Consider the following 15062-nt stretch of genomic DNA (forward strand, 5'->3'; position numbering starts at 1 on the left):
AACTGTGGAAACTCTTCTTATAGCCTCTGATAGTCCTCAGCCTCCCACTCTCTAATTCTTTACCCAGATCTCTCCACTTATTCACAGGTGTGAAGGAAGAATCTAAGAACACCTGAGAGAGGATGGAGTTTTCTTAGTGTCTGCATTAAATCCACCAGTTTAATCTCATCCATCTCAAGATAAGAGGCCTCAAAACATTTCCAAAACTACCTATTCTAACTAATCATTGAAACAGAAATGCAGAAGAGGCAGTTTGCCAAGTTAAGTATCTCAAGTCCACTCTCAATCAGAACTTCAGTGAGTAAGGCCAATAAGGTATCATGTTTCTAGAAGAGGAAAGCACTAGAAAGTAAAATTATTCTACAATCATTCTCTCCTTGTAAATGAAGCGGATGGAAAGCCAGAAAAACAAATCCTCAAAATAACACAGACATTCCCTCTCCCTGTCACCCCACCAAGTGCTGAAGTGTCCAAGAGAGTGGTAGAAACCATACAAAACAAGAAAAAATCTGTGACAGAGAGGGTACAAACTAAACTTGGAGACAGTTCAGGAAAGAAAATATCACAGAACGCTTTGGGTAGGAAGGGGTCGTCTAGCCGAATCCCCTCTGCAGTGAGTATCTTCAGCTAGATCAGGTTGCTCAGAGTCCCATCCAACCTGGTCTTCAATGTTTCCAGGGAGGAGGCCTCCACTACCTCTCTGGGCAACCCGCTCCAGTGTTTCACCACCCTCATCATAAAAAATTTCCTCCTTATATTTAGTCTAAATTCACCCACCCTTAGTTTAAAAGCATTACTCCTTGTCCCGTCACAACAGGCTTTACTAAAAAGATTGTCACCATCTTTCCTATAGGCCGCCTCCAGGTACTGAAAAGCTGCAATAAGGTCTCCCGGGAGCCTTCTCTTCTCCAGGCTGAACAGCCCCAACTCTCTCAGCCTTTCCTCAGAGGAGAGGTGCTCCAGCCCTTGGATCATTTTTGTGGCCTCCTCTGGATCTGGTCCAACAGGTCCATATCTTTCATGTTCTGAGGGCTCCAGAGACAGATACAGGAATCCAGGTGAAGTCTTGCCAGAGCAGAGGGGCAGAATCACCTCTTTTGACCTGCTGGCCACACTGCTTTTGATACAGCGCCAGATACGGTTGGCCTTCTGGGCTGTGAGCGCACATTGTCAGTTCATGTCCAGCTTTTCATCCACCAGTACCCTCAAGTCCTTCTCGGCAGAGCTGCTCTCAGTCCCTTCATTTCCCAGCCCGTACTGATATTGGGGGTTGCCCTGACCCAGATGCAGGACCTTGCACTTGGCCTTGTTGAACCTCATGAGGTTCACACAGGCCCGCCTCTTCAGCTTGTCCAGGTCTCTCTGGATGGCATCCTGTCCTTCCGGTGTGTCAACTGCACCACACAGCTTGGCACCACCCGCATACTTGCTGAGGGTGCACTCAATCCCGCTATATCATTGATGAAAATATTAAACAGCACCGGTCCCAGTACAGACCCCTGAAGGACACCACTTGTCACCAGTGTCCAATTGGACATTGAGCCGTTGACCATTATCCTCTGGCTACGACCACCCAATCAATTCCTCATCCACCGAACAGGCCACCCATCAAATCTGTATCACCCCAGTTTAGAGAAGGATGTTGTGGGGGACCTTGTCAAAGGCCTTACAGAAGTCCAGATAGATGATATCTGTTGCTCTTCCTTTGTCCACTGATGCAGTCACTCCATCATAGAAAGCCATAAATTTGGTCAGGCAGGACTTGCCCTTGGGGAAGCCATGCTGGCTGTCTTGAATCACCTCCCTGTCCTCCATGTGCCTTAGTAGAGCTTCTAGGAGGATCTGTTCCGTGATCTTCCCAAGCAGAGGGGTGAGGCCGACAGGTCGGTAGTTCCCAGGGTCCTCCTTTTACCCTTTTTAAAAATGGGCACAATGTTTCCCTTCTTCCAGTCACCAGAGACTTCATCTGACTGCCATGACCTTTGAAATATCATGGTGAGTGGCTTGGCAATTGTATCAGCCAGTTCCCTCAGGACTCTGGGATGCATCTCATCAGGTCCCATAGACTTGTGTTTACTCAGGTTCCTCAGGGCATCATGAAACCGGCCTTCTCTTACAGTGGGAGGGACTTTAACCCCCTGGTCCTCATCTGTTGATACTAGGTCACCATTCTTGTTCATCAGGGGCGTGTACACTTTCTTTAACCTTCCTTTTCTGTATGACACACCTGTAGAAGCCTTTCTTGTTATTCTTTGCATCCCTTGCCAAATTCAGCTCCAGCCACGCCTTGGCCCTCCTGACCCCATCCCTACACAACCAGGCAGTGTCCCTACATTCTTCCCAGGATACCTGTCCCTGCTGCCACTGCCTGTGCAGTTCCCTCTTCCTCTTCAGTTTGACCAACAGATCCTCTTCCCTTCCTTGCCTGATTTCTTACATCTGGGGACTGACAGCTCTTGCACTCTGTGGAAAGCATCCTTAAACATCTGCCAGCTCTGTTCTGCTCCCCTGTCCCTGAGGACCATTTCCCACAGGTTCCTACTGACTAACTCCTTGAAGAGCTGGAATTTTCCTTTCCTAAAATTCAGGGTCCTGACTATATCCCTCACCTTTCCCATCTCCCTCAGGACTGTGAACTCCACCAATGCATAATCACTGCAGCCCAGGCTGCCTCCAATCTTGACATCATTGATGAGCTCACTTGCATTGGTGACCATCAAGTCCAGCACTGCACCTCCTCTGGTAGGGCTGTATTACCAGGCTTAAAGAGTTATCCTCAGTGCATTCCAGAAGCCTCCTGGATTGCCTGCTGCTCACTGTGTTACTTTCCCAGCAGATGTCGGTGTGGCTGAAGTCCCCCAGCAGGATGAGAGCCTGTGAGCGTGAAGCCTCCTGGAGCTGGAGGAAGGCGGCTTCATCAGTAGGCTCCCCTTGATTGGGTGGCCTGTAGTAAACACCACCCACAAAGTTCCCTTTGTTGTCTCTGTCGCTGATTCTTAACCATAAGCTTTCGACCCACCCATAGCTATCCTTCAGGCACAGCTCTTCACACTCTATCCATTTGTTGATGTACAGGGCAGCACCTCCACTCCTCTTTCCCCACCTGCCCCTTCTGAACAGCCTGTAGCCATTAATAGCTGCACTCCAGCCATGGGACTCGTCCCACCAAGTTCCAGTAATGGCAATCAGGTCACAGCTATCTAGCAGCATGGTAGCTTCCAGCACCTCCTGTTTCTTTCCCACGCTGCATGCATTCGTGTAGAGGCATTTCATATGGGCTGTCAGTCATGCCACCTTCTTAGCGGAACACCCCTTGTTTTCCTCGGGGTGTGTCACAGAAGTCTCCTTGTTGGCTCCTACTACCTCAGGAACCCCCAGCTCATCTCCACAAGACTTTGACTGTGCTGCAGTGACCCAGCGTGATTCTGGGCAACAGGCTGAGAGCCCATACTAGCACACCATCCCTCCAACCCTTGTGTATCATCCCACAGGCTGTCATCAGCAAGCCTGATATGCTCCCCCTCCCCCTTCACACCTAGTTTAAAGCACTGTCAATGAGCCCCTCAAGCTCCTAAGCAAAGACCCTCTTTCCCCTTTGAGAAAGGTGGCTCCCATTTGACACCAGCAAGCCTGGTACTGTGTAGGCCACCCCGTTGTCAAAAAAATCAAAGTTGTGATGGTGACACCAGCAATGGAGCCATGTATTCATAGATTGGGTCTGCCTGTTGCTTCCAATGTCACTGCCCACAACTGGAAGGAGGGAGGAAAAAATAACCTGTGCCCCAGATTCCCTCACTAACCATCCCAAGACCCTGAAGTCTCTTGTAATCTCCCCTGGGCTACAAACTGCAACTTCATCACCACTCATGTGGAAGAGCAGTAATGGGTAGTAGTCCGAGAGCCATGCCAGGCTAGGAAGGTTCCTAGTGATGTCTCTAACCTGGACTCCTGGGATGAGATAATGGATATACAGTTACTAATACACTGGCTTAAAACTGAAGATTTTTTTAAATATTTGTAACTGGTTAGTAACTTCCTGTCCTCTTTCAAGTAAAATGGCATTTTTAGAGTGATCTAGAGATAGAGGTAGGAAAGAAATAAGGACCTGATATGCCTGTTTTAGTATCCAATAGATTGGTTTTACAGGTCACGGAAAGAGGTCTAAAACACAGGATCAACACTAACAGCTGTAATTCAGCACCTGAATTACACACACATACACCTGCCCACTTATTTCTGATTAATCCCCTTAAATCACACTGACAGTTCACCCTAACCACTTTCTTAATCTTGCATTTCTTTTGTACAGAAAACACTCTACGTTATACTAATTAATATTTTTCCATTTACAAGCCTGTAGTGTGTCTATTTACCCCGGTCCCACCTATCATGAAACACTGCAAGGTTACTGTAAAAATACATTTGGGGTATTAGCTTTTCATTAGGACAGTATATTCTTATCAAAAAATGTTCAATAACTTGACAAATTACAAATACTTCACAACGCTAAGTTGAACTACCTGCAAGAATATGTAGGCTCTCCCACTTTAAAAACACGGCCACAGAGATGGGAAGGTTTGTTCGCTTGCTCAAGCTTTGGAAAACCAAATGCAGGATCTTCAGCACAAAGATACCATTCCATTGGTCCCAGCAAAACGTGTTGTGCCAGCATGTCTTCTCTTTGTGGGGCCGGGTTAGGACCCCTGCAGTAAATTTTTGGTACATAATAGGCCAGATGCTGGTATACTTCTTTCTGAAGGTCATTTGCTTGCAGCCATTTCTTTAAATTAAAAGAAAGAGAATACAAATCATTCATTAATAAAAATACCAAACTTAGTTCTATCCATCAAGATGACTTTTTTTATTTCTAAATCAAAAATCTAAAATGGCATTGCAGAACTCGAAAGCCACGCTTCCTTCTAAGTGTTAAATCCACATGATCACCGGAGAAGGATGTTAGGAAAGGAATAATTTCCCTGCTTGCACATTTTATCCTCTTGACATAAAAAAAATCTTTTCAAAATCACAACGTTTAAGAGACCACATTCTTAAAAATTTTTCTCCGGGATGCATGGCCAGTAAAACATCCCAACATTAGCAGTGACTTTTAGGATAAGGTCCAAACTAGGCTGGTTGCATTTGTTTGGAGTGCAGACTGATGCTGCCAGCTGGGGCACAGAGGAGCAGCGGAAGCCTGGAGGTGGCAAGAAACAGGCAAAGACAAAAAGTATAAGGAGAACGGCAAACACAACATTAGGTAACAGCTCCTCTCTCATTTAATTTCAACAAATTACCTATGAAAATGAGGGGGTTTTGGTTTCCTCTACCACCAAAATAAGTTATCTCAATTGCTATTTCAAGCATGATGCTAGAGCCACTAATTCTCTTGGCCAATCAATTATAAAAAACAACGTTGTCAGAGTTTTTAAAAGCCATCAAACTACTGTACCTGCAACAAGCCACTGGAAAACTTCACAGCTCTTTTTACATTTTTTTCCCCCTTGTATGCATATAGAGTAAAAAAATCCTCTAGGACAACATTTGTTTTATTTCTGCCTCGTGGATTACAATTTTATAAAGGTTTGAACAGTAAATTAAGGCTGCAAGGTTTTTATAATAAACAAATGGGAGCAAGCACATACTGCAAGTGTGCACTGATTAAATCCTGTATTACATAAAGAGCCTTAGCATGCCATTTGTCATTGTAAATATGACAACCAGATACCCCCTAGCAATTTCAGAAAAAGAATTCAGAGTCAGCCTAAAACTGTACATGAAAATCAAGAATTAATTATACCAAAATAAATGGGTTTGGTAAGAAAATGTTACAGCTTGAGTTACTCTGAATTATTTATGACTTATTCTTAAGAACTTACGTTTGAGACAACACAGTTATAGTAAGCTCTTCAGGATACAGACATATGGAGTCAGCAGACCACTTGTGCCATTTCAGTATGTGCTGTATTTTTGCTTTTTTTATATATAATATATTGTAATATTTTCATTTATGAGACTATGTTTTCTAAGTAGACCTTCATATAAAGAAAAAGCCTTATTTGTCAGTACAGCTCTTCACAGAATAATATGATTTCCTCACTTCTGTTTCCTTAGGTTTGCAATCAATCTACTAAATCTTTCTATATTAATCTAGCTTTGATGGTCAAAGCCCAGATTTTTTCCAAGGAAGTCCATGGGAAAAGGTTGCCAAAAAGCCATAACCAATAATCTAGAAGTTTACAGATAATCTCACCATTCCCACCAGAATTCAGAGAATACTGCACAAAAATGAGAAAAGTGAAGTCTTACTAGAATTTGACTTGGTCTTTTTCCTACCTCATTAATCTTTTCCTCTCCTTTCATCATTTGTGCCAAGTATCTACTACCACCAGAAACTGACCCAACCACAGTGAAACTGACTCAGTCTCTTCCCTGATTCCCATTCAATAACATCATTTTTAGATTAGTTTCTAGGGCATATATTAGTTATCACGCTTGCATTTTTCTCAGCAAAATACCTTTAATTTCAGCCTTTTAATTCAGCAGTACATTATTAATTTTTATCTAGAACATACACAATGCCTATTAGCTACGCTACAAGCTCAGACAAATACCTAGCCAGAAAAAATTCTTGTTCCTCAAGTAAATGGCTTTCCCATCCCAGAACTCTGAGAGCAGTTGCCGGAAAGTTAGGTGTGGCAACACTGAACGTCATCACACCTGAATCTCTTCGTGGAGCCAGTTCTATATGTGTAACTGTGCATGCTGTTTTGAAAATCAGATCCTGGCTAAAAGAATATCAGAAGGAAGTACAGCCTACTAGGACAAGGAAACAGATGTCACTCCAAGAGCTACTAGGAAGGCAACTCAAAATACTGTTGCACACGTAAAACTGTAACTAGAAATATATACACACGCATCCATATGTTGCGCTGCCTTTCTAAATCGCTACCTGGGAGTCACTTACCTCCAGTCAAGCTACTCAAAACTTTGGAATTTGTTCTTTAACCAAAATATTTCGTATATAGGCAAGTTTTCAGTTAGTATTTGTTTATCTTCTATCCTGACGTTGCATGTACAAAAACCTAATGTTCTACTCTCCCCAAAGAAGTTTTTATTAAAAAGAGTATTTATTAAAAATATAAGTTTTCTTCACTTCCTGCCCCTCATATTTACTCTCCTGCAGCAATTTTTGACTGCCCTTGGGGGAAAAAAAAAAACAAAACCACAACAAACAAAGAAATTTAAAAAGCCCACAAAAAACAAAACCATTGATCAAACAACATTTTATTTAAGTAAATACCTAATGGTTTATCAGGGTTTCTATTAAATCCACATCCAAATAAGAGATACTAGGTGAACAAAACATGTAATATTAACTCAGTTTACTGTTTCAAAAGGTAAAAGGCACAATTTATGTTTTTCTTAGCTACACATGTAAGTATTTGTGATGTAGGCTCATGTTCTGTGACACATAATTAATTTACTCTTTTGATTGTTGTTCTTTGGGTGTTTATCATTAAGTTCTTGCAATGAGAAATCGAAGTGTAAAGTGCTGCAACTACATTGCTTTGGGCTGGAATCTGCTTTGTTAATATTGTGCTATCAGCAAAGTATTGCTATCAACAAAGGAGGGAGAAAAACAATGCTAAAACCCAAGTACTTATACAATCAAGCAGTGCCAGCAGCATTTAGCATTGCAGATCTGAGAGTGATAGATCTCAAATTGTAGCCTGTGCTGGTGATCACAGAGAATAAAAATTTAAAAGAATTGAGTTTAAACTGGCACTTGTACCTATAGCAAATTCCTAAATGTGTTCCACTTGGCACACCATTGCCTCTGGTTTAACTGGTGTGACCCCAAAAAGGCATTTGTTACTCACACAAACTAGGTAGTTTGGGCTCTGTATGGGCTATCATATGAAGTGTTTGATTGAATTATTGGGTTTTCTATTGAAGGGATGGAAGACTAATCCTGGAGCTAAACTAGCTAGGACACGTGCTAATTATGCACATTCACCCACCTTTGTCTGCACTGTAGATATACCGCCATAATCTGAGGATAATCTGAATTGTAACACTGTCTCTTATTTTCTTTTGGAAAGCAGCCAACGTAATTCTTATTGAAATACACACAGACAGATCTTCAGGGTCTTATCCTACAGACACGCATGTGAGCAGTCCCAATATTTTAACATATATATCCAGTTCCCCAAATGTAGAAGCGGCTATAAAATCTGGCACCTACACCAGAAACAAGTTTCCCTAAATACTTTACCCTCAAGGATTCATTTCTCCTCCCTTTCAACCACTCTTCATAAAAGCAGGGGAAAAAAACCAAACACATAAGCAGAAGCAGATTATTTCAAATATTACACTGATTTTACTAGTATTTCACCTACAAGCGTCGCAGCGTAACAGTCCTAAGCTTAACCAGCACAAGCTTTTTCCAGAAGGGCATCTTAAACACTGGGTAGGAAGGGAGAATCCCGACCCGAAACCCCCAGCACTGCACAGCGCCCCTGGGGCCAGACACCCGCGGGGGAGGGGGAGCGCCCCACGGCGCGGCACGGCTGCCGGCAGTGCGATGCGCAAGGGCAGCCCACCGGGCAGGAGACCCGAGCTTCCCAGCCGCCTGGGGAAGGCGAGGAAGCGGCACAGGCGAAGGGGCGAGGTACCGACCAGCGGCCCCCCCCCCTCCCCGCGCCGGGCCCCGGGAGCGGCGGGGGGCGAGGGCGTCGCGGCGGCTCGCCGGGCCGGCCAGAACAACAGGAAGAGCTGGCTGCTCGCCGCCATCGATCCCGGCTCTCGCGGCCGCGACGCTGGCGACAGCACCGGGCCACGCAGGCCCGAAAGGGACGCCGCTGCCAGCCAGGGCTGCCCTCTCAACCTGCCCTCCGGCCCCGGCCTCCCCCCCCGGCCCTCAAGGCCTCCAAGCTCCTTCCCCGCCCCGCCCGCTTCTCGCCCTTCCGCCCCGGGCCCGTGGCCTCACCACGGCGATCTCCTCGGCGGAGCACTCCAGCAGGCTCTTGTCAATGGCCTGCACCTCCGCCTCCAAGTCCGCCGCCATCTTATCACCCCCGCCTCCGCGCCCTGCCCCGCACGCCGCACCACCGCCGGGGTAGGGACACCCGGAACCGGGCCCGGCCGGCCGCTCTGCCCGGGGAACCCACTTCCGCCCCGCCTCCGCCAGGCGCGTCACCGCCCGCGGCGCCCCTGCGACCGCGGGGCATTCTGGGAGTTGTAGTCTTTCCCTGTCGTCCTCCCCCCGCCCCCTGGTGTCCTCGCCCGGGGGCCGTGGTGCGGGACCCTGCGAGGGCCCGGCCCGGCACCGCCGCGCCACGGCCGCCTTCACGCCGTCGTTTGCCCATTCTCGTCCCCTGCAACGCCAAGCGATGCCCGGGTCGGGGGGCATCTTCTGTCCCTTAGGCAAAGCCGGGTGGCCCCCGCCGCTCGTCCTCGGCCTGTCAGCACAGCCTGTGGGCGAGGTAGGGCTTCCCGGGAGGCCCCCCTGGCACCCTGCGTGGGTGAAAACAAGAAAAAAATCGGTGAATTACGTGAATTTAAGAACTACGGCTTTAAGACAAATGTTCCCAAGTTGCAGAAGCTGTAAAACCTGTTGTTCGGCTGCCCTCCTCCCAGTGCTCCCGCCACGGCCGAGCACCACTGGAGCTGTAGCGTCGCAGCTCAGCCTTGTCCGTTCAGGTCGAGCTCCAGGTTAAAACTTAAGACTTAAAAGAAGACTTAAAAAAGGAGACTGAAAAAAGAAGACTTAAAAAAAGTCACCGCCGACAAACCCAGCAAATAATCCTGTCCCATAACTCCGTTTCACTGTAGTTAATACAGGCTCTCCCTGCTCCTTACGAGGGCTTTCTGAAAACCCGCTGCACTGCTGTCGTACCCACGGGCCTGCCCGTGCCCTGGCACCGCACCGCTGTTAATTACAGCCGGGACGAAGAACCGAGCAGACGTGTCTGACTCCGCGTGCGGCCGCGCGAGCCACGCCGAGGGCGTCATGCAGCGCCTGCCTCCGCTCGCTCGCTGCGAACGTCTGCGCGCAGCTGAGCGTCGTGCACAAACTGAATGTTATCTCCACCTCACACCCTCCTGTCAGCCTACACAGAGGGAAGGACCCACCCTGCCGGAACCTACACCGGTAAATCCTGCTGAGGAAGTCTCTGCGCTGGACAATTTGCACTCCCAAATTTAGAAAATGCAAGGGAGGAGAATAAACAGGCAGGAAAGACAAGCCGAGTTATAACTGCCTGAAATACTAGCTGAAGGTGGCCATAAATGTTACCTTTGCTAAACAGTACTAACTTACAACAAAACTGTGCATTAGAAGCAAGTTACAGCTCGCAGCTTATAATCCTTCACAATTTTTAAGTATTCTCATAGTGCGTATGCATACGTGGGTTTTTTCCCCTTTTTTGTCTCATTTCCTTCTTCATCCTTCTCCTCCTTCTCTCTTGGACTAATCATTTAAATATTGAGTTACCCAAGGAGAGACATTATCTTCCGTCAGTCCAAGCAGTAACAAATACATCTACGGCCATATATATTAATCCAAGAAAGAAGGTGGGCTGAGTGCCATTGCCCGGCTCCTCTCGAAGAGATTTAACGTTCCCTGCATCAGGGGGCAGCAGCGCCTGCTCGCATATCCATCGTACTCTGTAAGCGCTTGTTTCTGAATGAATAAATAATTGCCTTCACTTACATACTGGGTTTGGGAGTTCTGGGGAATTTTGAGGTAGAGGGAACATACACGTCTGGAAAGACTGACTGCAAGAACTGAAGAAGATGGATTTAGCCAATGCTATGAGGGAGTCGTAAAAGGGTGGCCTTTAGAACATTAATTTCACATCCTGATATTCTAAGAATAAGGCGAATTTCCCTTTGTCTGATTGTACCCTTACTATATGCAGGGTACATCTTTGTACTGTATTTATTTTTATATCTTTGCCACTTTTTGAATAACTGTTCTTAGAACACAGAAAATAATTATATATTCCTTAGAAGATCAGTAAAGCCCATGCTGTTTCTCATTCATGCGCTGTTGATGCCTAAGGAGTACAGAACATGACACTTCTTTGGAAGAAGACAGAGGGTGAAAAAAAGCTGTATGATTTAATTGTCTCTCCTTCTGAGCTGCATGAAGGAAATGTTAGAAAAATCCTGGGGTTTAGTAATGTGAAAGGCATCTTAGTTTACCTAGAAAGGTGGGTGACCCAAACAGAAATTAGACTGCAAAGCCATGATTTCAATATGGGCATAACAACTTTCTGGGTATCATTTTTTTATAACTTTGTGTAGAATATTCTGTAACTTTTAGCCTGTGCCATTAACTTCATAAGCAAAGATATTATTCAAATTCAGGAACAATAACTAAGGTTGAGGAGCCTGCCTTTATCTTCTGCCAAAAAGCCTAAGTCTTCCCAGGACTATTATCAGATAGAAATTGAAGAAAAGAAACCTAGAGAATTTAATGTTTTAACAGGGTTAATGGTAAACCTTCATAGCATTTCCTTGCTTTTGCTGATATGTTTCTGGGTCTCACATTGCTGTCAACACACAAGATAGCCTTATATAACAGAACACTACAGACTACGGTTATGAAAGATGCAGATATCATCTCTATCTCTTTCACCTCTTGACCTGTCTGTTTAAACACTGCTTGCCTCTGCCATTTAAAAGCAAAAAAAAAAAAAGCAAAAAAAAGAAACCAAAAACTACACAGCACTTTGACTGGGGGTCTATTGGCTCAATTAGGTTCCTGTATTTTTAATAAATGCTCCAGCCATTAAAAACACAATGTAAGTAGGCACAACTGAGAAAATATTAATTATGACAGTGGAGACTGATGGTTCCTTTCTACAAACTGTTTTAGAAGCTACTCATGAAACAGGATCTTCCCCACTGGAAGGCTGCCTCTCAATGCAAGTCCAGCAGAAGTCACCAGCGGCAGCCAAGATGAAGCCCAGCTATTCTGAAAGAGAAAGGACCTCCAGTAGAGCATGCTCCAAAGAGGTAATCTGCTGACAGAAATCATTGTCATCTTGGCTGAGTGATGCTTAAATGTGATCATCTTCAGAGGCCTGTTGCATTTGTGACTAGGAATTGTTCTGGCTCCCCAGTTCAAGAAGGATGAAGAGCTACTGGAGAGAGTCCAGCGGAGGGCTACGAGGATGGTGAGGGGACTGGAGCATCTCCACTACAAGGAGAGGTTGAGGGAACTGGGCTTGTTCAGCCTGAAGAAGAGAAGGCTGCGAGGGGACCTTATAAATGCCTACAAATATCTGAAGGGTGGGTGTCAGGAGAATGGGGCCAAGCTCTTTTCAGTGGTGCCCAGTGACAGGACAAGGGGTAATGGGCACAAACTGAAGCACAGGAAGTTCCGTCTGAACATGAGGAGGAACTTCTTCCCTCTGAGGGTGACGGAGCACTGGAACAGGCTGCCCAGGGAGGTTGTGGAGTCTCCTTCTCTGGAGATATTCAAGACCCGCCTGGACAAGGTCCTGTGCAGCCTGCTGTAGGTGACCCTGCTTCGGCGGGGGGGTTGGACTAGATGACCCACAGAGGTCCCTTCCAACCCCTACTATTCTGTGATTCTGTGATTCTGTGAATGGATGAAATCAGAAGGTAAAGGGATGTTGGAGGGAATTTTTAAGTGGCTGGTTTGCTGGTGTGTTCACTGTACCTTAAATGCAGTCAATTTAATATCATTGTATTAATTTGAATATAAATAGAAAAATATTGCATATCTAGACTGCAGGGATAGATGTCTTCTTTATAGACTCAGAAAAATAAAATGCGATTTAATTTTCCTCACATCAATGGAGTTTTCTGGCAATCATTATGAAAGTTAAGTCTTGTGAGAAGGATTCAGAAATGTTTCTATTCCCTGTGAAAGGTTCATTGCCTGGTACTGTTAAAAAACATTTCAAAGGCATTTATTTCCTTGTCTGCCCTCTAAAACAATGCTGCAGTTGTAACTTAATTTCAAACTTTAACTATTAAAGCAAATGATCACATTTTGCTGCATGAAGGTGATATTACATACCTATATCTAAGATCATCACCTTGCAAAGACATTTCTATCTCTTTAATCCTTCCTAAACCAGCCACCCTTTCCACCAAATAAAGCATGTGCCTAAGTGTAGGATTCAGGTTTATATTTTCAATTACAGTAATTTTGATAAAACGGTTTGCTTAGCAGATGCTGAATGACCAAAGCAGTGATTTTTACATTGCAAATATAATTTTTAAAGCCATTATCATTTACATGGTTTCCCTCCCTTCCTCTTCAGTGCTGGATGAGGTAGGTTTGTAGTCACGATCTCCTGCATCGTCTTCAGATAAATTCAGATGGTAATTCTTTTATTTCTGTACTGCCAATTCCAATGACAAATTATGCTGACCAAAATAGCATTTTGCCTGTGATAATGTTAATTAAAAGATGAATTGTGAATGAGGTGAACAATGACACCCAGTACTTGGTGGATTGATAAGATGTAGTTCACTAAGCAAGACATTATTCAGAACAAAAGAGCACACGGTAATCTGCAAACACAGGTTATTTTAGGAATTTGGTTCAGAATTAGAGTATTAAAAATACTATCTGACAAACTGTAGGTGATTCTTTGTTCCTTGGAGGCACTAGTGCTATAATATCAGCCCTTTTAGAAATAAATCAGAATAAGCTTATTTCTTTTCCGAGCTTTGTTTTTGCATGATCTTAGATTATAGGTGTGTAATATTCTAAACACAATGTCAAGAAAAATTATTAAAAAGAGATACTAAAAGCAGAGCATATTGCATAATAACCGTGAACATAGCAGACATAATGGAAAGCACAAAGATACTGTGGCCATCTTCCCGTCTGGTGAATGCTTTCTGCAAGTCTAGCAAAGGCAGTTACATAACTGATTTTTATTGCATTAGGCAAGAGCAATATTGCTAAGCAAACCGATGTGCAGAATTAGAAAGCTTCTTCCACAGTGGAAATGAAGAAAAAAGACAGAGGAAGGGTTCTCACTTAACATGCAGTAAGAGGGCAGGGCAAGAGGATGTGCATCTTTGTTAATGGATCACGTCAGGGTGACAACATGATTTATTCTCATCACGCAATGTCTTAGAAAAAATACAGTGCAAACTCAGTCCATGATAATTTCGCTGCTTTCTGCAGTGTAGCGTGTCAACAGTCTAGAGCTCAAACTGGTAACTCAAAATGCCAGCCTCTAAAAGAGATTTAACGGGAGCTGAGATAATAGTCAGTAATGAGTTGCACTGGGGGGGGGGGAATTAATGAGGGAGCAAAGGAAAAAAAATACACACACAGAAAAGTGCCTGATCTCGTTTGTTTTCACTGTAAATTCAGAGCACTCCTAGTGTATATTTAGACATAGCAGTAATAGAAAGAGTTCTGTGAGCTGATACCAAGAAAGCCTACGTCGTGGCTCATGGGTGGTCAGCTTTGACACCTAGGAAGGTGCAAGCGCCACTTGAAATTTTTGCTGTAGCTAACGCCCTTCTCCCCCACTTACTCACTGATGCCAATGAGCATACAGGCTTATGTTGCAACCTTCCCCTTAGCAGGCCTTTCTTTCGTGTGGTTGACTGTTTCTGAAGTTTGAACAAACTTCATTATCCTTGAGACTTCTGTCACTCGTGTTTGTGTGGCAAACAAAGTGAGAGGAAGGAGGGTATACAGATAGGTAGCCACTTGTATGAAGTGTAATTGTGTATGCTATGTTGCTGTAGGACCAGACTTTTAAAACCCCTGCACCACGAAAGAGCAGTCATGGTATTTAGCATCAACTGCAGCGCAAGAAAGCACACTGTCAAAGTTCAGAGACCTAAACCTGTTATAATGGGTGTAGGATATGATGAAGTAGGTACAGTAAGCAGTGCCGCTACAGCAGAGGAGGACCATCAGAGTCACGACCACTTTGGTGGCTGCCTCGCAGGAGTCTCGGTCTTCAGCAGAAGGAACAACCTTGCTTTTCCATGTTCGCAGCAGTAGGTGGCAATACGCTGCACAGGCGCGGCAGCGCAGAAGTCCTCTG

General features: G+C 44.8%; 1 protein-coding gene across 6 annotated transcripts in view; it reads right to left on the reverse strand.

Moving 5' to 3' along the window:
* Positions 1-9167, reverse strand: part of UBR2 (ubiquitin protein ligase E3 component n-recognin 2) — a 62636-nt gene extending 53469 nt beyond the window's left edge. For all 6 annotated transcript variants that reach the window (XR_012763081.1, XR_012763080.1, XR_012763079.1 and 3 more), the window contains exons 1-2: positions 8990-9167; positions 4521-4780 (exon numbers count right to left, since the gene is read on the reverse strand). Coding sequence is in view for 3 of the 6 variants with exons in the window: in XM_075412918.1 (XP_075269033.1) it covers positions 4521-4780; positions 8990-9067 (338 nt within the window). In the remaining 3 variants the exon portion in view is untranslated. The remainder of the gene's footprint in view (positions 1-4520; positions 4781-8989) is intronic.
* Positions 9168-15062: the final 5895 nt, after the last annotated feature.

The sequence above is a fragment of the Opisthocomus hoazin genome, chromosome 2 (genome assembly GCF_030867145.1).
Source record: "Opisthocomus hoazin isolate bOpiHoa1 chromosome 2, bOpiHoa1.hap1, whole genome shotgun sequence".
Taxonomy (NCBI): Eukaryota; Metazoa; Chordata; class Aves; order Opisthocomiformes; family Opisthocomidae; genus Opisthocomus; species Opisthocomus hoazin.